This window comes from Schistocerca piceifrons, chromosome X (genome assembly GCF_021461385.2).
Source record: "Schistocerca piceifrons isolate TAMUIC-IGC-003096 chromosome X, iqSchPice1.1, whole genome shotgun sequence".
Lineage (NCBI taxonomy): Eukaryota > Metazoa > Arthropoda > Insecta > Orthoptera > Acrididae > Schistocerca > Schistocerca piceifrons.
Genome location: NC_060149.1, coordinates 645,118,723 through 645,144,045, shown reverse-complemented (window position 1 = coordinate 645,144,045; position 25,323 = coordinate 645,118,723). Strand labels below are relative to the sequence as shown.

At 42.3% G+C, this 25,323-nt stretch overlaps 1 protein-coding gene across 1 annotated transcript in view; it reads right to left on the bottom strand.

The window, feature by feature from the left end:
- Positions 1 to 25,323, bottom strand: part of LOC124722568 (leucine-rich repeat neuronal protein 1-like) — a 264,001-nt gene that overhangs the window by 112,559 nt on the left and 126,119 nt on the right. The window contains exon 2 of the mRNA XM_047247708.1: positions 18,488 to 19,210. Within this exon, the coding sequence (XP_047103664.1) occupies positions 18,488 to 19,210 (723 nt within the window). The remainder of the gene's footprint in view (positions 1 to 18,487; positions 19,211 to 25,323) is intronic.

The following is a 25,323-nucleotide window of genomic DNA, read 5'->3' as shown; positions in this document are numbered from 1 at the left end:
ATAACGATAGTTGTGTCATGAACACGTAAGTATATATTTACAGGTCGTGGTTAGACCTTACAAAGTGTAGCTGTACGTTAAGGCGACGCTGTGCAACCATGGTCACACATTTTGTTAGAATTCTTATTAAATTTCAGTGTATGGGAGTGATATGTTTGGGGGCTGATTAATAACCTTATACTCGGCTAGGAGCGTCTGTTCTTCCCATTACATGTATTGACTGTAGCTGAGGCAGTGTTGTAGCTTGAACCAGAGTCTGTTTTAGTTCATATACTTTACTGCTAATGTTCTTCAAATCCAGAATCAGTAAACAGCTGCGTCAGTACGACGTGGTGTTCCTGATGTACAAAATGTGATGTGTCCGGGCGGTATGTGACGGCAAGAATGGCACAGACTGCTAGTTGGTAGGTCACTTTTGACACAAAATTCTAAAATTCTTTATTCGGAAGTCAAGTTTCACTCGCTGGCTACCAATAAACGATAAAGATAAGTAACCTATAATATGTATATAAGTAGGACATACACTCCTGGAAATGGAAAAAAGAACACATTGACACCGGTGTGTCAGACCCACCATACTTGCTCCGGACACTGCGAGAGGGCTGTACAAGCAATGATCACACGCACGGCACAGCGGACACACCAGGAACCGCGGTGTTGGCCGTCGAATGGCGCTAGCTGCGCAGCATTTGTGCACCGCCGCCGTCAGTGTCAGCCAGTTTGCCGTGGCATACGGAGCTCCATCGCAGTCTTTAACACTGGTAGCATGCCGCGACAGCGTGGACGTGAACCGTATGTGCAGTTGACGGACTTTGAGCGAGGGCGTATAGTGGGCATGCGGGAGGCCGGGTGGACGTACCGCCGAATTGCTCAACACGTGGGGCGTGAGGTCTCCACAGTACATCGATGTTGTCGCCAGTGGTCGGCGGAAGGTGCACGTGCCCGTCGACCTGGGACCGGACCGCAGCGACGCACGGATGCACGCCAAGACCGTAGGATCCTACGCAGTGCCGTAGGGGACCGCACCGCCACTTCCTAGCAAATTAGGGACACTGTTGCTCCTGGGGTATCGGCGAGGACCATTCGCAACCGTCTCCATGAAGCTGGGCTACGGTCCCGCACACCGTTAGGCCGTCTTCCGCTCACGCCCCAACATCGTGCAGCCCGCCTCCAGTGGTGTCGCGACAGGCGTAAATGGAGGGACGAATGGAGACGTGTCGTCTTCAGCGATGAGAGTCGCTTCTGCCTTGGTGCCAATGATGGTCGTATGCGTGTTTGGCGCCGTGCAGGTGAGCGTCACAATCAGGACTGCATACGACCGAGGCACACAGGGCCAACACCCGGCATCATGGTGTGGGGACCGATCTCCTACACTGGCCGTACACCACTGGTGATCGTCGAGGGGACACTGAATAGTGCACGGTACATCCAAACCGTCATCGAACCCATCGTTCTACCATTCCTAGACCGGCAAGGGAACTTGCTGTTCCAACAGGACAATGCACGTCCGCATGTATCCCGTGCCACCCAACGTGCTCTAGAAGGTGTAAGTCAACTACCCTGGCCAGCAAGATCTCCGGATCTGTCCCCCATTGAGCATGTTTGGGACTGGATGAAGCGTCGTCTCACGCGGTCTGCACGTCCAGCACGAACGCTGGTCCAACTGAGGCGCCAGGTGGAAATGGCATGGCAAGCTGTTCCACAGGACTACATCCAGCATCTCTACGATCGTCTCCATGGGAGAATAGCAGCCTGCATTGCTGCGAAAGGTGGATATACACTGTACTAGTGCCGACATTGTGCATGCTCTGTTGCCCGTGTCTATGTGCCTGTGGTTCTGTCAGTGTGATCATGTGATGTATCTGACCCCAGGAATGTGTCAATAAAGTTTCCCCTTCCTGGGACAATGAATTCACGGTGTTCTTATTTCAATTTCCAGGAGTGTATTTTTTAACTTCGTGTTTCAACCCAATTTTATGAGTTCTGTTTTTCGATAATCTGTTAACCAGACTACATCAAATCGAGTGCTTTAGCGTAAGATCTTGGACTCGAATTTGGGAAGAACTAGGTTCAGATACCCCCCCCCCCCCCCATACAGATTTATGTAACTTGTTGTTTTCCTAAGTTATTCTTATCTGAGATTTGCCCCGTCGCTAAAAACTTCACTATCGAAGGAACGTCAAACGCTATATTTCTTCCTTCTTTTATTCAGAACATTGTTTCACTTCCTTTCTTGATCTGGAAACTCAAGAATACCGTCTGAAAATCTCAGGAGATTTATTTACTTAACTATATTTAACAGTTTTTCAGATAGCTCGTGGTTAACAAAGAAATTTATGACAATACACTGCATGGGCACAGAGATATTTAAACATCAGAAAGATCCCAAGATGAATTTTGCTGATCTAGTAATCCGAGAGCACCAGTGAAAGTGACAGTGAGTACGTAACGTCTCTTCAGTCTAAAGATGTAGCACTCGATACTACTCTATCCTGTGCAAGTTTCTCATCTCGGAATGACTACTGCAACCATTAGAACCTGTATTCTGCATTCTTAATCTCTAGGAATCACTCTACATTTTTCACACCAACCTCCCCTCAATCGCCAACACATCATCCAATACTAAATTCATGGTTCCTTGACATCTCAAATGTGACTTATCAACCGACCACTCATTTAGTCAAGATGTGGGACAGATTTCTTTTCTGTCCCATCCTTTTCAATATCTCCTCATTAGTTACACGATCTACCCATCTAATCTTCAGACTTCTTCTGTAGCACCACATTCCAAAGATTCTATTCTCTTGTTGTCTGCATTGCTTGTCGTCTACATTTCAGTACCGTACAACGCTACACTCGGAAAAGACTTCTTAAAACTTAAATTTAAATTCGAAGTTAGCAAATTTTTCTTCTTACGAAACGCTTTTCCTGACATTGCCACTCTACATTTTACATCTTCTCTATTTCGGCCATCATCAAACATTTTACTTCCCATTAGCGGAACTCATCTCCTACTGTTAGTGACTCATTTCCTAATCTAATTCCCTCAGCATCGTTAGATTTAAGTCGGCTACATTCCACTAATCTTGTTTAGATTCAGTTGATGTTCATGTCATATCTTCCTTTCAAAGACACTATCAACTCCATTCGACTGCTCTTCCAAATCCTTTGCTATCTCTGACAGAATTCAGAATTATGGAGCACAGCAGTTAGGTCTTTTCCTTTCAGGCTTTATTAAACCAAATATAGATTTCGGCTAGTAACTAGCCATTATCAATGCAGTATTTCAGAGAATTAATTCATGTCCTAGTGCTTCAGTCCCCTGTTGTTCGGACTCCTGTCACAGTTCATTCAAGACAGTGACAGTGCGTAGTTTATGAACATCAAAGTAAACAAGCCAGGTTGTACCCGTAATCTGGCAGGATGACGGCAATAATGAAGGAAAATGGCCAGTTGCATGAGCAAAAGTTGCATCCATAGCTCATTATTTTCAAATGTAGAGCAGTTAATACAGTGAGAACAGTATACACAACGGTTCCCTTCATTATTACCGTCACCCTGCGAGATTACTATCTACAACCTGGCTTGCTGAAGGTGACATTTAGAAGCTATATAGTGCCATTGTCTTAGTATTTATGAATGGATGTCATTGCATGAGCACGGTTAAAGATTTTTCCAGTGTAAATTGACCGCTTTTTTACATTTCGAACGATCTGAAGATGGTTGTAGAAAGCAAAAGGAACCAGTTATCGTGCTTTAACTGTGGTAGGAAATTGCGAACTAGGTGTTAAAAGTTTTTTACTTTAAATATTTTATTTAGTAAACTAAATTAAGAGCGCCGTCTCCTCCCTGACAATGTCTCACACCCGTTTCAACCACTGTTTCTCTTTCATGTCCTTTGACTTTTATAATTGCCGTCTGATATCTGTACAAGTTGTAAATAAACTTTCACTACCTCTGTTTTCACATACTACCTACAGAATTTCAAATAGTGTATTCTAATCAATATTGTAAAAAGCCATCTCTGAGTCTACAAATACCACAAAGGAAGGATGGTATTCCCTTAATCGGTCTTCCTCTATAAGTCGTAGGTTTTGTATTGCATCGCGTGCTCTCACATTTGTCCGGAATTCACACGGACCTTCCGTGAGGTCAGCATCTACCAGTTCTTCCAGTCTTCTGTAAATAATTGGTGTAAGTATTTTGCAACCACGACTTATTAAACTGATAGTTCGCTAATGTTCTCACCTTGCAAAACTTGCTTTCTTTTTAATTACATTCATCTTGATGTCGGAGGATATTTCTCCGGTCTCATATAACTTTGCACTACAGGTGTAACAATTCTGCAATCACTGCGTCTCCCAAAGATATTAATTGCTCTATGGGTACGTCGTTACTCTATTTGTTTTTTTTCGACTTAGGATTTTCAGAACTCTGACAAATTCTTCTCGCAGTATATCTCTCATCTCATCTTCATCTATTTCGTCTTCCCTTTCTACAATACTGTCTTCAAGTTAATTTCCCTTGGATAAACCCGCAATATACGCCAACTGCCTTTCAGCTGTTCCAGCTTTGAATAGTAATAGTTTTCCATCTCAGCCTTTGACTTTCATACAGCTGCATCACTTTTCTCGAAAAGCCTCGTTAACTTTCCTGTAGGCGGTATCTATCTTTCCCTTACTTATGCATGCCTGTACAGACTTACATTTTGAACACTAGCCATTCCTGCCTAGCCATTTAGCACTTTCTGCTAATATCCTTGTTTGGTCGTCTGTATTCTTGTCTGTCTGCTTCATTTGTTGTATTTTTATACTGTCTCCTTTCATGAATTAAATTTAAAAATCTACTGTGATATCCAAAATTTTCTACACTGTTGATCATAAGTTCAGAGCGAAAGTAAGTTTCGCATGATGTGTCACTGCCAAGCAACAGATCTCGATGGAACTTTGACCACGCATAGAAAGAACCTGTATAGTCCAGAACTAACATAAAGAAATATTCAATGAGATGAACAGAAACGACACTTTTATTCAAAGACAACAATTACACTGAAGTCACCGCGATTCATGATAGTCTCCTGGACATGACAAAAGAGGCTGGACCTGATATTTAACAGGGTGCGTGATCACCACGGACGTCAATACATGCTCTGCAACGCGGTGTCATGATGCCCACAAGGCAGTTCTTGTGATAGGGCGCTCCATTCCCCAACCAGTGCGGGGTGGCAATGTGACTTGCCGCAATACGTCTCCCCAGTGCATCCGACACGTGTTCCATGGGATTAAAGTTGGGGCATCGGGCAGACCAGTCCGTTAGCCGAACATCCTCTCGTTACAAGGGTTCCTCCACCTTCACTGTTCAATGTGGTCGCGTATTGTCATCCATAAAAATCAAAAACGAATTTGGAGACGTAGTACAGTGTCAGTATAACGTTTTCCAGTGAATGTACCGTGTATAAAAAGATGGAAGTCAGTATGCCCAGGTACGGGGTGTCAATTGAGGAGCTACTCGACCGAATAGTAGCGACTTCGGTCAAGAATACCATCATAACGGCCGGGAGAGCGGTCTGCTGACCCCACGCCCCTCCTATCCGCATCCTCCACTGAGGATGACACGGCGGTCGGATGGTCCCGGTAGGCCACTCGTAGCCTAAAGACGGAGAGTGTCCAGGGAACATTATGCTTCCCCACGCCATAACACCTGGACCATCAGGTCATGGGGACGTACCCTCATATGACGGGAAGTGGGAACACGTAATGAAATAGGAACGATGTCGAATACGCTCGGTTTGCGGGCCCAGGTGTTATTGTTTGGGGAGACTTAATGTTGTATGGGATTACTGACCTCCAAATCTTTGAACACGGTAAGCTCACAGGTCAACGTTATTATGATACTGTACTCATTCTCCATGCAGGTCTTTTCACGGGTAAATTCGTCCGTGACTGTATTTTTATGGACCGAAATACGTGACCGCATCCCTCAGGAGAAGCAACTTCTAGAACGAGAGGATATAATGGACTGTCCTGCCCGTTCTACCGACTTAAATCAAGTCGAGCATGTGTAGGATGCGTTGGGAGACCCATTCCAGTACATCCACATGTACCAATGACCGTCCGGCAGTTGTCATTTGCGGTGGTAGAGGAACTGAAAGCCACACCACACGAACACCTTAACCTACTTTGTGGCCAGCATGGAAGGGCGCTGTATGGTACGCATTGTCGTGTGTGGTGATCACACATCCTGTTATGAACCATGTCCCGCTGTTTGTAATGTCCAGAGGACCATGAAGAATAGCGGTAACTTTCATGGAATAATTGTCTTTCAATAAACGTGTCATTTCTTTTCGTTTAACTCTGTATTTCTTTCAGTCACCTTCTCTTCTATAGGCGTACTATAGCAGTTCTTTCTGTGTTATGTCCAATGTTTACCGATATATTTTACGAGGTTTACCCAGAAAGTAATGCACTGCATTTCTTTCTTTCAACAATTCTTTATTGAACATAATGAGAATTACACACACAAAATGATGGTGTTTTAGCTACAGACCCTATTTTTCCACGTAATCACCATCCCATTGCATGGTCTTCCTCCAGCCTGAAACAAGGGCTTGTATGCCCTGTCGATACTAGTCCTTGTCCTGGTGGCGGAGCCAGTGCTTCATTTTGTGGATCACATCCTCACCGTCCTCAAAATACCTTCCACAAATTGCATCCTTTGATGCGTCTATCCTCGCGAATGATAACATCAGCTCGCTGCAACATGTCAGGTGTGGCAGTCGTGGATGATCTCCCCGACCTCTGTAAATCGTGGAGCTCCGCCGAACCGTCTTCTGGTGGCCTCACCTTTATGCTCAGCGACTACATCTACATCTACATGGTTAGTCTGCAAATCACATTTAGGTGCCTGGCAGAGGGTTTATCGAACCACCTTCACAATTCTCTATTATTCCATTCTCGTATAGAGCGCGGAAAGAATGAACACGTATATCTTTCCGTACGAGCTCTGATTTCCCTTATTTTATCTTGGTGATCGTTCCTCCATATGTAGGTCGGTGTCAACAAAATATTCTCGCATTCGGAGGAGAAAGCTGGTGATTGGAATTTCGTGAGAAGATTCCGTCGCAACGATAAACGCCTTTCTTTTAATGATTTCCAGCCCAAATCCTGTATCATTTCTGTGACACTCTCTCCCATATTTAGCGATAATACAAAACGTGCTGCCTTTCTTTGAACTTTTTCGATGTATTCCGGCAGTCCTATCTGGTAAGGATCCCACACCGCGCAGCAGTATTCTAAAAGAGGACCGACAAGCTTCCTGTAGGCAGTCTCCTTAGTAGACCTTCTACATTTTCTAAGTGTCCTGCCAATAAAACGCAGTCTTTTGTTAGCCTTCCCCACAACATTTTCTATGTGTTCCTTCCAATTTAAGTTGTTCGTAATTGTAATACCTAGGTATTTAGCTGAATTTACGGCTTTTACATTAGACTGATTTATCGTGTAACCGAATTTTAACGAGTTCCTTTTAGCACTCATGTGGATGACCTCACACTTTTCGTTATTTAGGGTCAACTAACACTTTTCGCACAATTCAGATATCTTTTCTAAAACTTTTTGCAGTTTCTTTTGGTCTTCTGATGACTTTATTAGACGATAAACGACAGCGTCATCTGCAAACAACCGAAGACAGCTGCTCAGACTGTCTCCAAAATCGTTAATATACGATAGATAAGGAACAGCAAAGGGCCTATAACACTACCTTGGGGAACGCCAGAAATCACTTCTGTTTCACTCGATGACTTTCCGTCAGTTACTACGAACTGTGCCTCGTGATGACTGGATGTTGTGTGATGAACCATTTGAACTACGAACTGTGACCTCACTGACAGGAAATCACAAATCCAGTCACATAACTGAGACTATATTCCAGTGGGAAAGCAATTTCATTACGAGCCGCCTGCGTGGTGGAGTGTCAAAAGCCTTCCGGAAATCCAGAAATTCGGAATCGATCTGAAATCCCTTGTCAATAGCACTCAGCACTTCATGTGAATAAAGAGCTAGTTGTGTTTCACAGGATCGATGTTTTCTAAATCCATGTTGACTGTGTGTCAATAGACCGTTTTCTTCGAGGTAATTCGTAATTTTCGAACGCAATATACGTTCTAAAATCCTGCTGCATATCGACGTTAACGATATGGGCCTGTAATTTAGTGGATTACTCCTACTAAGTTTCTTGAATATTGGTGTGAACTGTGCAACTTTCCAGTTTTTGGGTACGGATCTTTCGTCGAGCGGACGGTTGTATATGATTGTTAAGTATGGAGCTAATGCATCAGCATACTCCGAAAGGAACCTAATTGGTATACAGTCTGGACCAGAAGACTTGCTTTTATTAAGTGATTTAAGCTGCTTCACCACTCCCAGGGCATTTACTTCTACGTTACGTTTGGCACACTGTACTTCTGTCGACAGCAGATGCTCCATAGACTTTGCACAAGCATTTGTTAATATTCCCCACAGTTTTTATGTCTGCAATGCGAATTTCGATGACGGTACATTGCTTGTAACGTACATCACCCACAGACGTCATTTTGAAACTGTCCTGCAGCTACGATATCGGTCGGAACTGACGAAAACTTGGCGCGCTCACTCAGGAGACTTCAAATAATACATATATAACGTTTCGCATTCGTAGCATTGTATTCGGCTGAGAAAAAAAAGGCGAGCAACCCTCGTACTTGGCAATCACACATCATACGGAAGTTACTTTCGTCTTTAAGTTTTGCGCACCAGTGTACTAGGACTTGTCTTTTTACCTATGTACTCCTCTGCCGGTTTTACTGTTTTATCCCTCAAAGACACCCTTTCGTTTACTACTATACTGCCTTCTCCTCTTTCAGACAATCGTTGCCTAATATTCCCTCTGAAACACTCAACAACTTCTGGTCCTTGTAACATACACAGGTCCCGTCTTCTTACTTTTTTACCTTTTTACAGTATCTTCAGTTGTAATCTACAGTTTTCAATCAATAAGTTGTGGTCGGAGACCACATCTGCAATGTTGTAGGGTTTAAAAGTCTTACTCCGAAATCTCTGTCTCACCATAATATAATCTATTTGTAACCCTCCTGTGTCTCCAGGCCTCTTTCACGTATACAACTTTTATTTATGATCCCGAATCCAAGTGTTAGAGATGGTTAAATTATGTTCTGTGCAAAATTCTACCTGTCGACTTCCTCTTTCATTCCTTTCCCCTAGCTCATGTTCTCCTACTGTTTTATCTTCTCTTCCTTTTCCTACTATAATATTCTAGTCCTCCATCATAATTAATTTTTCCCTTGACTATCTAAATAATTTGTTTTATCTCATTATACATTTCTATCTCTGCATCATCAGCTGTGCTAGTTGGCATACAAACTTTTACTACTGTGGTGAGTGTTGTAATTGTGTCTATCTTGGTTACGATAATGAGTCACTATGCTGTTCATAGTAGCTTACCTGCGTTTATATTTTCATATTCATTACTAGCTGAAACTTCAGTTCCCCAGGTATCTGTTTATTCCAGTCTTTTGTTAGTCCATCTCCTTTTGCCTGCACTTTCTGTCCATCACTTACCCTCCCCTCTCCTTCTCCTCCTTCCCCGTCTATCTGTCCATCTCCTTCTCCGCTTTCTCTGTGTCCACCAACTCCCCGTCTCTACCTGTCCATTACCTCATGCCCACTCTCTCTGTCCACCTCCTCTCCCTCCCCTTCTCTGTCCGTCATTGCGTTATTACCCCCACCCGCATCCCAATGGAGGGATGGTCGTTTTTACTCCCACAGTTTGTCTTACCAAATAGTAAGTTGAAATTGAATTAGGGGCGTAGAACAAGATGTTTAACATGTGTATATCGCATACATATAGGTGCGATTTTCTGTTGTTTTACCCCACACGACTCAAGAGAAGATATTATAATTATTTGTGGCTTGATATTAGGCCCTAAAAGACGCTGAAAAACTTATTGGCTCGCACCGTACACATTATTTAAGGAATCGAACTCCTCTGTATGAAACAGTTGCAGTCTTTTAGTTATTTATAAGTGAATAATCGGTCCCCATGTGACAGCATCCGCTAACAGAAACGCCGCGCGTACATAAACAATTATTCCGGGCCTCCTATCTCGGGTTCTGTCGGTGATAGAAAGGCAGGTTCAAGTGTTTTCGGCTAGAGACCATTTGTATATTCAACAGTAGGATAATCTTATTGCAATTGTCGTACGGTACAGGGTCAAAGTCCGAATATTACACGCTTCGTTCAGCTTAGGCAAATTGAGCAAATCGGTAGGTTCTTTTTGGATTAGATGTGGTCTAAGACGCGCCTCAAGGGGACTATGCAGAGGCGCCATCTAGTTCATGGATGAAATCCGGTAAAGTGCGTTTTTCACATATTTTCGCCGCCAGCGGGGGATATATAATAAAGCTATCTCAATAAATTTCTCAAACTTTGACGGTATTTTCTGTAAGTATTATCTTGCAGTGACATCTTCCCGTTTTCAAAAATATGTATCCGTTGTCGGGAAACACCCGCAAAACATGGATTTTGGGTACCAAATCCGAGCCGCGGATTTCAAATCGGCTACACATTGCAAATGGTTGAAATTTTTACGATTTGTTTCTAAAATACCGATATCGAACGAACATGAAAATTTCCTCGATATGTTTATCCGTTTCAAGATACAGATGTTCAAAGATAACCTACTCGTAGAAGAAAAGTATGCACATAAAATCCGGTGTGAGACAAAAACGTAATTTATGTAGTGAGTTAGCTTAGAGAAATACGCTATAAATAATCTCCGTTATCATCAGAAGGGTTCTGGGAATCCCATGATATAGTACTGAAGTTACGAAAAGTTTTTGTGCATGTATAATTAGTTTTGCGTTATTTGAATTTCACATAAGTAAACAATAATAATTTTATTGACCCGTAAAGTTCTTTTCATATGAGTGACATGCCTTGCTGCAGAAGGTAAAAGGAGGGAAAGAGCGGAAAAATGCTCCTATTGGAGCACAAAGACAGTGACTGAAAAGTGGAGTATCAGCTAACTCATTTCTACCTTCCTGAGCACCTTTAAAAACTTTCCTAAAATTTTTGGCTTTCGAACATATTCACGCTTTTTATGCTGAGAGAGAAAGTGACTGTGGCAGTTCGAAAAGTGGTAAATACTGGAAGATAGTAGACAGAGGCCATGTTATATAAAGAGTGAAGGAGCCAGTGCTAATGTGAGAGGAAGAGAGGGACACAGTGGCGGTGGAACATTTGTGAGAGTGACAGAACAGTCCTATGACAAGAGTGAAAAATACAGTGCCAGTGGGAGAGGAATAAAGAGAAGGAGAAAGTGGAAGTGAATGAGAAGCAGTGACAATGAGAGTATATGACAATGACAACGAGGAAGAGATAAATGACCGTGAGAAGAGACACCATCAGTAGGAAGGAAGAATGAGATATTAGCAGTAAGAGAGAGCAAGGGGAAGGCACTAGTAGTAGAACAGAACGATGGGAAGCGTGGGTGTGAGACAGGATACAGTGAAAGTTAGCAGACACAATGACATAATGATAATGCGATCTTGCAGTGCCTGTCATTAAGAAGAACTACGCTGTGTTCCTTCGGATATGGTTGCATATTCGAAAGAATATCGCATCGTTCTTCTTAACAACACAGCCACTGCAGTATTGCATTTATCCCCAATAGCAAGCAGTGACTTTCAGTTACTCTATACGGAAATTACATAAAGCGTACGAGTACAGGTCCTGACGCAGGAACGAAGAACGGGTCCTGACGCAGGGACGAATACATGTGGAAATTAGGATGTGACACTGAGGCGTGCATGAATAGCCAAAGCAATTGAGGCGACCACTCACGTACAGTCGGAAATCCGGGTTCGAGTCGTGGTCCGGAGTAAATTTTAATTGTATCATTCTGTTATGCAGCTGATGGCCGTTCGTATTCACAACTTCAAAAACATTTCATGTATGCTGACAACGAGTTGAGCTGAATGAGTGAGTGAGAACGGGCAACTGGGAGTAGATGGATACGAGCGACTTACAGCGATGGACTAGTGAGCGTGAGCGAGTTACAGTCAGGGGAGCTTGTGGGAGTGAAAAGTGAACTGTTTGTTAAAAAGAGCGTGAATTGTTCTCATGCCAGACTTCTTGGGAAAAATGTTAATGGTACTGAGGAAAGGTTAATGAGACAGCTGGTACTTTACTTTTCAGTCAGACTCTTTCAATTAAACAGGAGTATATTAGCCACTTTTGTGCTGCGATAGGAGCATTTCTCCGCTGGAGCAGTAAGTATTTGACGTGATGCATGTAAGCGAGAAAAAATTTTGATAAGATTTGAAATTATGTTTAAGGTTTGTTGGAAGTCACTAAGTGGTCTCATTGCCAAACATTCAATGATTGTAGTCTGGTTAATTTAGGTTCGGTTTTAAGAAAAGCTATTTCTTCACTCATCGCAGTGCTTATGACGTTATGTCTTTTGAACTATGTGTCGTTCAATGATATACGTTTTGAGGAGCATTCAGTTGTATATGTGGATACGGTCTGCAAAATGCGTTGCGAACAGAGTTAGTGGTAAGGAAGTAATAAATTAAAAAAAATCGTGCCTGATGCCTCAGTTCTACGGCATAAAATGTGAAAATGTAGTAAGTGGTAATGTTAATTCCTTTAATCGTGTTTTGCGGAGTGTCATACAGAAAAAGTTTCGTAAAGGCTTGGAATTATAAGTAAAATTTATAGCATGATGCTAAGTGCTCTCACCCTCAAATACTGGATTCACACAGTCTGGGTACTTGCGCGCAGTGCTCACTCCTACCCATCCCTGGTGGTTCCTGTCCCAACAAAGCATGCATCCAGATAGCACGAGACATATGTCACCAATATGGTTGAAATCGATTCAGTAGTTTAGATATACACCGATAACCCTGTGTTCACCTCACCAAACGCCTGTTCCTCCTGCCACCGAACTTCATCTGAGTCGCACTACATCTAACATCGACCCATCCCTAATTTTTAAATTTTCTAACCTACTCTCCCTGTTATGCGATTTAACTTCCATAGCACCGACCCATTCAATGCCAGTTTTGGTTTTCCTGGTTAAGACATCCTCCTGAGCACTCCCCTCCCGGAGATCCGAACGCAGAATAGTTTAGCACCGGAATATTTTACCCAACATGATTCCATCATCATTTAATCATACCGTAGAGCTTAAGACCCTCGCATAAAATAACAACTGTAGTTTACCCCTGCTTTGAGTCTTTCGAACCAGCACAGCAAGGAAATGTTGGCTGATGATACAACGCCAGATGAGCCAATCATCCAGACTGTTGCCCCTTACAATTGCTTCTCTTCAGCAAGCAGATGTTTGTCTGGCTCCTCAACACACACCCCTCCGTTGTGGTTGCTGGTACGGAACGGCTATCTATATCATTGAGGTACGCAAGCCACCCCACCTCGCCACGGCCGGTGGTTCATGGGGAAGGATTAGAAGATCCAGAAATCGGTATTTATAAATGCCAGTACGACCGTGCATAATCTCCTAAATATGCAAGTGCTATATGTGCATTATAAATAAATCCAGTAATGAGATCAGATTACAGGACTAGAAAAATGCAAAGAAAATTTTTCGTCAAGGGAAATAAGCATATCACAAGTAACCAGTTGGGGAAATCCAGCAACAAAGAAACGAAATTCTGGTTAATTAAAGAATACTGCATGAATCTACGGTTTACGATTAGAGGCTTCAAGTTTTGGTACTAGAAGCGTCTGAAATGTTTGACATGGACAATTTCATACCTTTAATTATACAGAGATTACGGGAGCAGATTCTAAATTGTAAGACATTTGCAGGGGAAGATATGGACTCTGACCACATTTTATTGGTTATGAACTGTACAGTAAAACTTAAGAAATTGCAAAAAGGTAGGAAATTAAGCAGATGGGACCTAAATAAGATGAAAGACCCAGAGGTTGGTGCGAGTTTCAGAGGGAGCATTGGGAAGCGATTGACTAGAGCAGGAAAAGGATTACAGTAGAAGGCGAATGGATAGCTTTGAGAGAGGAAATAGTGAAGGCAGCTGAGGAAAAAATAGGTAAAAAGACAAAGTCTAATAGAAATCCTTGAATAACGCAGGAGATGCTGGATATAAGTGATGAAGTATGTATATCAAGAGCTCAGGTGGAAAACCAGTCCTAAGCAAAGAAGGGGAAGCTGAAAGGTGGAAGGAGTATATAAGGGTCTATACAAGGACATAGACTTGCAAGCAATATCATAGAAATGGAAGAGGACGTAGATGAAGCGGAATGGGAGAAATGATACTGCGAGAAGAATTCGACAGAGCACTAAACAATCTAAGTCGAAAAAAGGCCCCGACAGTAGACGCCTTTCCGTTAGACCTACTGCCAGCGTTGGGAGAGCCAGTCATGACAAATATCTTCCATCTGGTGTGAAAGATGTATAAAACATTCGAAATGCCCTTTGACTTCAAGAGGCATGTAGTAATTCCAATTCTAAAGAAAGCAGGTGCTAACAGGTGTGAATATTACCGAATTATCATTTAATAAGTCATAATTGCAAAATAGTTACACGAATTCTTTACAGATTAATGGAAAAACTGGCAGAAGCCGACATCGGGGAATCTCAGTATGGATTCCGGAGAAATGTGTGCACTCGCGAGGCAATACTGACCCTACGACTTATCTCTGAAGACATATTAAGGAAAGACTAACCTACTTTTATAACATTTGTAGACTTAGAGAAAGCTTTTGACAATGTTAACTGCCATACTCTTCTCGAAATTCTGAAGGTTGCAGGAGGGAAAAGCAGGGAGCCAAAGGCTATTCACAACTCATACAGTAACCAGACAGCAGTTATAACAGTAGAGGGCACGACAAAAAGCAGTGATTGCGAAGGGAGTGAGACAGGACTATAGAATATCTCCAATGTTATTCAATACGTAAATTGAGCAAGTGGTAAAGGAAACCAAAGTAAAGTATCGAGAACGAATTAAAGTTCAGGGAGAAGGAATAAAAACTTTGCGGTTTGCCGATAACTTCGTAATTCTGTCAGAGAGAGCAATGGATTTGGAAGGGCAGCTGAACAGATTGGACAGTGTTTTGAACGGTTGATATAAGATGAACATCAACAAAAACAAAACAAGGGCAATGGAATGTAACCGAATTAAATCGGGCGATGCTGAGGAAATTAGATTAGGAAACGAGACACTGAAATTAGTAGATGACTTATGCTATTTGCGCAGTAAAATAACTGATGATGGTCGAAACAGAGAGGATATAAAATGTAGACTGGAAATGGCAAGAAAAGCGTTTCTGAAGAAGAGAAATTTGTTAACGTCGAATACAGATTCAAGTTTTAGGAAGTCTTTCCTGAAGTGTTTTTATGGAGTGTAGGCATGTATGGTAGTGAAACATGGACGATAAACAGTTTAGACAAGAAGAGAATAGAATATTTTGAGATGTGATGCTACAGAAGAATGCAGAAGATTGCATGGGCAGATAACATTGCTAATGAGGTGGTGTCGAACAGAATTGGGGAGAAAAGAAATCTGTTACACAACCTGAGTATAAGAAGGCATCAGTTGATAGGACATATTCAGAGTCATCAACGGATCACCAGTTCAGTATTGGAGGGCAACTTCGGGGGAGGGGGGACTAAAACCCGTAGAAGGAGACCGAGATATGAATACAGTAAGCAAATTCAGAAGGATGTAAGTTGCACTATTTATTCGGAAATGAAGAGGCTTGCACAGGATAGAGTAGCAAGGAGAGCTGCATTAAATCACTCTTCGGACGGAAGACCGCAACAACACCATTACATTTGGCTACATCCTTAAGATCGAATGTATAATTTTTTACTGGCATACTATTCCTTTAATCAAAAGAACGCATATATGAACGTATTTCCGGGAAACTGCAATTTTGGAGGCAATTGTAAGTTTCTGTAAATGCTATCTTCGAAACAACGCTGGATTTCGCCGTGTACTTAAGGCGCAGTATCGACCCAGTTGTGAAATGATAACATTTTATCTATGTCATACTTGTCCACATACATTTCCTGTGTCTCGGAACTGTCAGCAGAGTTTCGAGATAATACTTTCTAGCACGTTTAGCGATACTTAGATTACCGGAGGTCACTGATATGCATCAAAGCGTCTGAGTTGTTTTTCTAAAACATAGGGTACAGATGTCGTGTTTATGGCATTGCATTGGAAATATCACCTAAGGCCTACCTTCTCCTCTTAATGATGGAAAAAAGTTTGACAGATGAGACACGAAAAACAATTAGATTTTCCTTCTCTTTGAATCACGCCTCTATTAATACGGAGCTGGCGCTACTTGTCTCCTCTACAGAGAGCATATTTTCTTTTTAGAGTTTTCTTACTTTCCACGTATTCTTTAACGTTTGTATACTAATGTCATAGTAATTATCAAAATACAAATCCATTCCCGTGACCCAAGTCTTAACTGTTGCTTGAGTTATGGCACTGTGCCCGGCGGTAGCAAGTTACAGTCCTGTTGATGAAGGAAATGGTCTTCAACAGTGTTTGACGGACAAAATGCTGGTGCTGGTGTCGTGAAGTTCCTGAGCATCCCAATGTGCTCCAACAAATCAAAAGATTGCGCCAAGCTTCATAGTGTAAACATATGTAGCACGGTTGATGCTCTGCTGCCTATCGGAAACGGTTCATTAATTCGGCGGTTCGCTTGGCGCTGTTTGATAGGACTATGCTATGTGACGGCACCAGGAATTTCTTTTTACCGGCATGACGCTGAGTACACCCTATTTAAGTCCTCCCACCATCTCAACAATGAAAATTACTTGACAGAAATGGGAACTGAACCAAAATTCTTTTCATGGCAGTCAGGTATATTAACTGTTCGGAGGCGGACACACACTATTTCACTCAGGAGTGTTACAAAACTGTTGAATGAATTTGTAATTATGCGGTTTAGAGATGTGTTGCGTAGCTCCGGCGCTATAATCTCGATTATTAGATGTACCAAAGTATTTACCTTCAACCAATATTGTCCCGTGAGACGGGACTAAAACCGTATTTGCACTCGTATCATAGTCCCTGGACGAAAAAATTCAGAAACCAAACTGGTCTATATTGGTAGAGCAAAACGCGTTATAGTGGTAGAGCACGCTTTCTCCCTCTCCTTGTCTCCCTGTTGGTAGAGCTTACCTTCCCGCCTCCCCTGCCCCCCTCCTCTTCAGGCCTCTTCGACACCCTAGAAAACAGGGTGTTGCTGTACCGCGTGGGCTTGTTGGAAGCATCTGCATCAAAGCTACTTACAGCTGAGACTCAAGCAGTCAGTTTGAATATCGATTAATCAAAAATTTATGATAGGGATGTAGACGAGAAAGAATGTCCCTACCAGAATCGTAACAACTGGAGGAGCCCAATTTTGACCCATCAGTTCAAATGTATTCGGCATTTAATATTTACAAACAAACAGGAAAATGATTATCTAGAAGCAAGAATGAATCACTATTCAATATCAAGTTTTAGATGGGATCAAGCATAAACTAAAAATAACAGTTATAAAATGGCACCAGGAAAATTCTATATTGTTAATACGATTGAGAGTGAGAAATTATAGAAATGAAGAGCAACAGTGGGGCATGGAAGTGTATTACTTCGCCTGTATGCCGTAGTACCTCGCAGTGTTATGCAGATGCGATCGGCTGTTGTCCCCCTATGTCGTGAATCACGTACACATACTTGATTTTCAGAGACTATTCCCACTCCAATTAGTGCGTAAGGCCTTATAGCCAGACTTTCGTCAACATGGTGCCTACCGAGCCAGACTTTCGTCGACATGGCGCCTACCACGAAGTTCTCTGTTTTAGCTACTGATAAATGGACGCTACGCGTTCACTGCTCCAGGATATCGACAAAAGACACTTAACGACATTGTTCGGTTGTATTTAAAAACGCAGTCCCAGCAAGAAAACAGCAGACTGTCAGTGTAAGAACTATTTTCTATTGCCGCTCTAAATGGCTGTTCCAACAAAGAGCTATGTCCATATTACAAGCAAAGTCTGTGGGAACTCTCCAGATCTGTTAGCAGGCCATATCCTTGCTGGTCCTAGCCCCTAACTAACCCCCACGATGGTATCCCTGCGCTACTAGGTTATTTCGTCAAGCCAAGGAGCCTATCTAAAGGTCACCGCTTCATGGTGACCATCAATAATGACAGTCTGAAAAGAGTTGCATTGTAATTATTCAGGTCCATAATTACTCCTCTACGTATGATGTGTAGTTCAAACTGTCCTTAATTTTAATGTGTATCTTAATTCCCTAAAAGACTAAAAGTAGTATCACAATGTGATACCAATAATATCTCTTGTTAACGAGTTAGATGATTATTTAACTGAAGAAATGAGATAAGGAAAAATATTAAGCCGCGAAGTATGAGCGGTACTTACCACGTTGCGCATCTCCTCTTCTACGGCCAGGAGGTTGTTCTTAGAGTAGTCGACATATGTGACATTGGGAGACTTGGAAACGGCAGATGGGCTGATATAGACGAGGCTAGGGTTCTCGCTGATGCGAACATGGCGGAGGAACGGCAGCCTGGTGAGGGCATGTGAATCGATCTCCGCTAGTGTGCTGGACCTGGACAGGCTGATACTTCCCACGCGGACTCGGTTGAGCGACCGTGGGCGCAGCGTGGTGATCTGTGTGCCGTCCATGTTCAAGTACCCCACGTAGCCGACGCGTGACAGTGCAGCCTGCGGAAGCGACCGGAAACCGTTGTGTCCCAGCATCAGCCGAGAGATGTTGAGGCCGTCCAGCGAGGTCTCCTCCATGGTGACGATCTTGTTGTAGGACAGGTCGAGCATGCGCATCACCAGTGGCAGCAACAGGTTGTCGTAGCGGCTGAGCTGGTTGCCTGCCAGGCGCAGCACCTGCAGCTTGGGGGAGTCCTTGAACGTGTGCTGATCCAACACTGCGATCTGGTTGTAGCTCAAGTCGATATCGATCACCTCGGGCAGCAGGAACGAAGTAGGCGAAATGACGCGAATGCCATTGCTGGAGAGGTTGAGGAACCTGAGCGCCGGTAGATCCAGGAAGAAGGAGCGCAGTGTGTTGTGTGACAGGTCCATGGAGCGCAGGCATATAGCAGAAGTGCGACCGGAACCGCGAATCTGAAAAACACCATAAGAAACGCTCTCAGTGTACATTCAACTTAAGCCTGGTTTACATGGATAGACTAAGTTGCGAAACTCTTTTCCTGAAACCAGCGGTGCGAAACTAGTTTCGTATATTGCCTACTACTTGGCGACATCAGTGTACATTTCAGTTTCGAAATTTTTTGAGTGCCAGAACCCACTGCCGCCTCTAGCATTGAATTTGGGTAGTTAAACTAGTAGTGATGGATTTCATGGTTATTTGCTTCCAATAACAACAAAGGGAAAAGGTTAAAACGTATTTGAGTTTGTAACTGGATGAAGGGATGGCGCCAGCTCGGGTGCTCAGCACATTGTTGAGAGGAACTGTTGTTTAAATCTCCAGAAGCTACTTGGTGCACATACGAATGACATCACAACAAATCACAGCTCTTAACTGAATTCAATATGCAGTAAAGATAGAAGATGCGCTACTGTGTCTATACAGTATCCACATCGCCTTTTAAAGACTACAAATGGCAATTTTTTTCAAATGTCTGTGATGTCATCTCTTTCGGAAGTTCTTTTTCTCCGAGCTTTCATACATCAAAACTCTTCGCCTGGTATTTACTCTAATTTTATATTTTCACCATTACTTCTTCATTGGATCCTCTGCGTTATTTCCGTATTTTCGTAGCTATGCTTTTTGCGAAGCTGGATATTTCGTCAGTCTCTTCAGAATAGTTTCATATTGGCTTAAGAGTATCTGCAGTATATTAGAAATGCTCAAGGGTATGTACACTATTAGCCATTAAAATTGCTACACCACGATGATGACGTGCTACAGACGCGAAATTTAACCGACAGGAAGAAGATGCTGTGATATGCAAATGATTAGCTTTTCAGAGCATTCACACAAGGTTGGCGCCGGTGACGACACCTACAACGTGCTGACATGAAGAAAGTTTCCAACCGATTTCTCATACACAAACAGCAGTTGACTGGCGTTGCCTGGTGAAACGTTGTTGTGATGCCTCGTGTAAGGAGGAGAAATGCGTACCATCACGTTTCCGACATTGATAAAGGTCAGATTGTACCCTATTGAGATTACGGTTTATCGTATCGCGACATTGCTGCTCGCGTTGGTCGAGATCTAATGACTGTTAGCAGAATATGGAATCTGTGGGTTCAGGAGGGTAATACGGAACACCGTGCTGGATTCCAATGGCCTCGTATCACTAGCAGTCGAGATGACAGGCATCTTATCCGCATGGCTGTAATGGATCGTGCAGCCACGTCTCGATCCCTGAGTCAACAGATGGGGACGTTCGCAAGACAACAACCATCTACACGAACAGTTCGAAGACGTTTGCAGCAGCATGGACTATCAGCTCGGACACCATGGCTGCGGTTACCCTTGGCGCTTCATCACAGACAGGAGCGCCTGCGATGGTGTACTCAACGACGAACCTGGGTGCACGAACAGCAAAACGTCATTTTTGGGGATGAATCCAGGTTCTGTTTACAGTATCATGATGGTCGCATCCGTGTTTGGCGACATCGCGGTGAACGCACATTGGAAGCGTGTATTCGCCATTCCCATACTGGCGTATCACCCGGAGTGATGGTATCGGGTGCCATTGGTTACACGTCTCGGTGACCTCTTTTTCGCATTGACGGCACTTTGGACAATGGACGTTACATTTCAGATGTGTTACGACCCGTGGCTCTACCCTTCATTCGATCGCTGCTAAACCCTACATTTCAGCAGGATAATGCACGACCGCATGTTGCAGGTCCTGTACGGGCCTTTCTGGATACAGAAAATGTTCGACTGCTGCCCTGACCAGCACATTCTCCAGATATCTCACCAATTGAAAACGTGTGGTCAATGGTGGCCGAGCAACTGGCTCGTCACAATACGCCAGTCACTACTCTTGATGAACTGTGGTATCGTGTTGAAGCTGCATGGGCAGCTGTACCTCTGCACGCCATCCAAGCTCTGTTTGACTCAATGCCCAGGCGTATCAAGGCCGTTATTACGGCCAGAGGTTGTTGTTCTGGGTACTGATTTCTCAGGATCTATGCACCCAAATTTCGTGAAAATGTAATAAAAAATGGCCCTGAGCACTATGCGGCTTAACTTCTGAGGTCATCAGTCGCCTAGAACTTAGAACTAAAATGTAATCACATGTCAGTTCTAGTATATATATTTGTCCCGTGAATAGCCGTTAACATCTGCATTTCTTCTTGGTGTAGCAATTTTAATGGCCAGTAGTGTAAAAGTAAATACATACATGAAATATTTTCATTTAACGAATTATACAGTCGTATCTTGACAAGACTGATCCATATTTAAAAGTGAAAAGGGAACAAATTAAAGTTTTTCGATAATTTTTTCCTAATACTAACCGTTCTTGGGATAACTGCGTCATCGTCTGGTAATATTTGACTTGTGTGTACAAAGACACTTGTGGTGACGCTAGTCAATTTCTTGATGATAGCGTAATAAGTAAAAATTGGTTGGTAATAAAGATAGAATAATCGAATCAAAAGTAATTTTCACGCTTTTCACCCTAAAAATGTTTTGAGTAAATGACAGTGTTATGTTCTAAATTACTGGACGAGTCAGTTAGGATCAAAACTTTTATTTCGTTTTATGACACAATTCACTCAAGGCTGGAAAAGAGTGGTCAGTAAAATCTTATTGTTTAACAACAGCTCCCTCAATGCGTAGTGATCGACGGAAGTGACTTTTACAAATTGTATGCAAACTGTGGCGTTTATATCGTATCAATGCATAAGTTTATTAAATTCTATGGCTACTTTTAATTCGCCGTATAGGAAGATATTGTTATGAGAGGCCAGCGAGTAGGTAGGCTCAAAAGGCAGACTCATCGAACTACGCCATTTGGTCGCATAGCGTGAGAACGGCCGGGGCGAGCAAGAGCTGTATCGTACTGGAGCAGAGAGAGAGATAGATAGAGAGAGAGAGAGAGAGAGAGAGAGAGAGAGAGGAATCTCCGACTACGCTCTGTTAAGTGTTTAAATATGAATATACAGCACCAACCATGCTGATAACGTTACTTGCACTGAGAGCTTGTTAACAATAATGTTAATATCAATCAGTTCATCAGGAAATGATAACTATCAATTTTAGGTACTGCCAGTGCTTACTGGTGGAAAGGTTGGACCTGAGAGGGCAGGCGTCAAACTACTAAAGATAGTTCACTGCTAGCCTACGATCGGTTACCGAGAAGGTAATACATGAATCTGTGTATAAAATCTCATCTCATGTAAAGAGGGAAATGTTTGTTGAAAAATTGTTTCGGGTGATGTACTTGACGATGTTGTTTTAATCAAAGGCAGTCTATGTTCGGTTTTCAAGGTGACAACAGACGAACTGGTGTGTGAAGTGCATCTCCGCATGAAGACGGAAGTAATTGTTAAAGTAGCCTCGGAAAACGTATTTGTGCTGTCTCATGCTGATTCTTAGGTCGTGTGAAGTATTTTTGTGATTTTTACGGTTCTCGGGAACTAATGACTCATGAACAGGACTCTTGTTATGAATATTAACGATAGACTCGCTCTAGAAATAGTTTTATTAATTTTGTGATTAATGGTAAAACAAATTAGTTGGCATCCCAACATTTTACAGTTCTTATTATGCTTAGCACTTATACCTACCCACGTGTCACATTATTATGCACTGTTTATGTCACAACCGTTTGAGCTCGCGACCAACGGAGAAGAAACTAAGCGGGGACAACTGCTACGGGACATCTGTAGAAGACGTAAGGTAAGAGAGTTACCTCCAATTGTGCTAGGGAAAATGATCTCAGCCGTTTCGTGCTAATATCTACCGTGTTTGTTAATCCCGGCCCATCTTTAACATGGAAAATTTCGTTTACTGTATCCATTGTGTAGCTTATAGGGGTCGAATCCGCGTTTGCCGCGAGACTACATTTTACACCTACCCTAATATTTGTTACAGTGTGCGACGTAATAATATGTAGTAGTGTCCAAAAAATAAACACTTACCACTAAAAATTAATTCTAGTTTGGATATGAGCAAATTTTCATCATTTACACAGTTTGGGATATTCCGTTGAGGGACAGATTGTAGCACTTCGAAATACCTCAAGGTTACAGAAAAATTAAAAAACAAGATATAAATTACTAAATGCAGTAAATATCAAAGTAACACTTTTTGTGCAGTTAATAGAAATACAGAAGTTATATTACAACACGTAAAATTTGTGCACTTGCATTCACTGGAATTCATACTACACGCTCGTAGACGAAAGAGCCTATCATTCAATGAAATGGAGCATTCAGTTTTTAAGAGGGAATACAGACACATGAAAGCAGCTGATTCATTACTTTCTGCAAAAGGTCTATGCTAATCCCAATAAAGCCCACTATGTGCAATACAAAAACTGCCGAAAATCACGATTTGAGATCAGCACTATTACTCACAAATCGTTCACATCATCGGTTTTAGCTTAAAAAAGCAAGAAAAATTTTTTCGTCGGAAATGAAATCACTAAGTAACTGTGAAATGACAAGATGTTCGCCAGAGAATAGTAGGGATATATTGTCTAATTTTATTCCAAAATCGATTTCGGAATACAGTCCGCTTTTAAGCACTTAGAAAATGCTTAGGCATCAAAGAGAAAATATCATTAAGTAAACTTCGTCCTACTGGATGGGGTAATGATTGTGTACATTAGCATATGATTTCACATTTACGTTCAGGATGTAGGAGCCTACCGAAGAAGAGAGAGGACAGCACAAATAGCTTCCACTTCATAGGTGAAATTAGCTAAAAGCTAATTAGAAGACGTGCAGTACAAACCCAGAACTTTCGAACAGCAACTCAAATACGTTTGTACAAAGCCGCATTCATTAGTTACACATAACAAGAAACAGAAAGGGAAATATACCACCATATGAAATACGTAGTACTGCAGTTAACAGAGGGAAACACTGAAATTTTAATGACAACTGAAGCAATGTATGGAAGTAAAGGAGGAGCTCTTAGTTGAAGCAATGTATGCACGGAATCGTAGCTCCGTCTCTAGAAGAGTCAGAATCTGATAACTACATAGTCTAGTCATATTATTATGACGACTTTCTACCTTCTGTATGTCTACAACGATTAGCTCATGACGTATTTCTCGTTATTCACACTGCCGAAACAGTTCTATAATGGTACTGACAGGGTATTTATGTGCCCGTAAAAGTTAAAACCATTCATTTTAGCTCACGTAACTTGTCTGGGCTACACCGACAGGTATTATGATGGACTGACAAAGGTTTTGCACCGACAGTATCATATCAGTATCATATCAGTATCAACTATCGCTGTGTCATCAATTGCTGCCGTCGTCCGCCACAGATCATCAATCCCCAGCCGTATCGTTGGCTCCAGTCTATGTCGTCCGTTAAGCCTGTGTCATCACCGCGATTATGAATCCTCCAACCATCACTGTCATATAACCGTTACTGTCCTCTGTCGTTATTGCCAAATAAGAGTGTAATATATCAGCAACAAAACTCAAGTGGAACAAGGACCGCAGCGACATAAAACATGGTCTCTAACAACAGTAACAATTCCAGCAACATATCTATTACTGATGTTAGCACAACTATCTCTCCGTATAAAAGGAAATAACTTTTCGTATGTCATCCTATCTCCTACTTCCACGTTACACAAAGCTTCAAACTCTGTCTTTCCAAGAAAGTATTAGAAAACTATAATGAAAGTTCATACCGTAAAAAGCCCAAGAATAATGGTGACTAAACTAACTACTTGAAGTACACCCTCATTCTCTTGTAGTCGTTTGCTCCAGCTGCATGGCACAGTTTGACACAGAGTCATTTTTGATACAAGTACAGAAGGAGCTGTTGTTTGTGGATGTAGTGAGGGGAAAAAGTGATATATCATTAGGAGGGATATGATTTGTGTTGCAGAGTGTGGATAGTATGAAGAAAATGTAGCAGATTTGAACTGTAGTTATGGTAGTCACGTTGGTATTAAGAAAGGATATGGGTGATGGTTTGTTTGAAAAATAATATTTGATTTTCTGAACTTCCTGGCAGATTAAAACTGTGTACCGGACCGAGACTCGAACTAGGGAGTTCATATC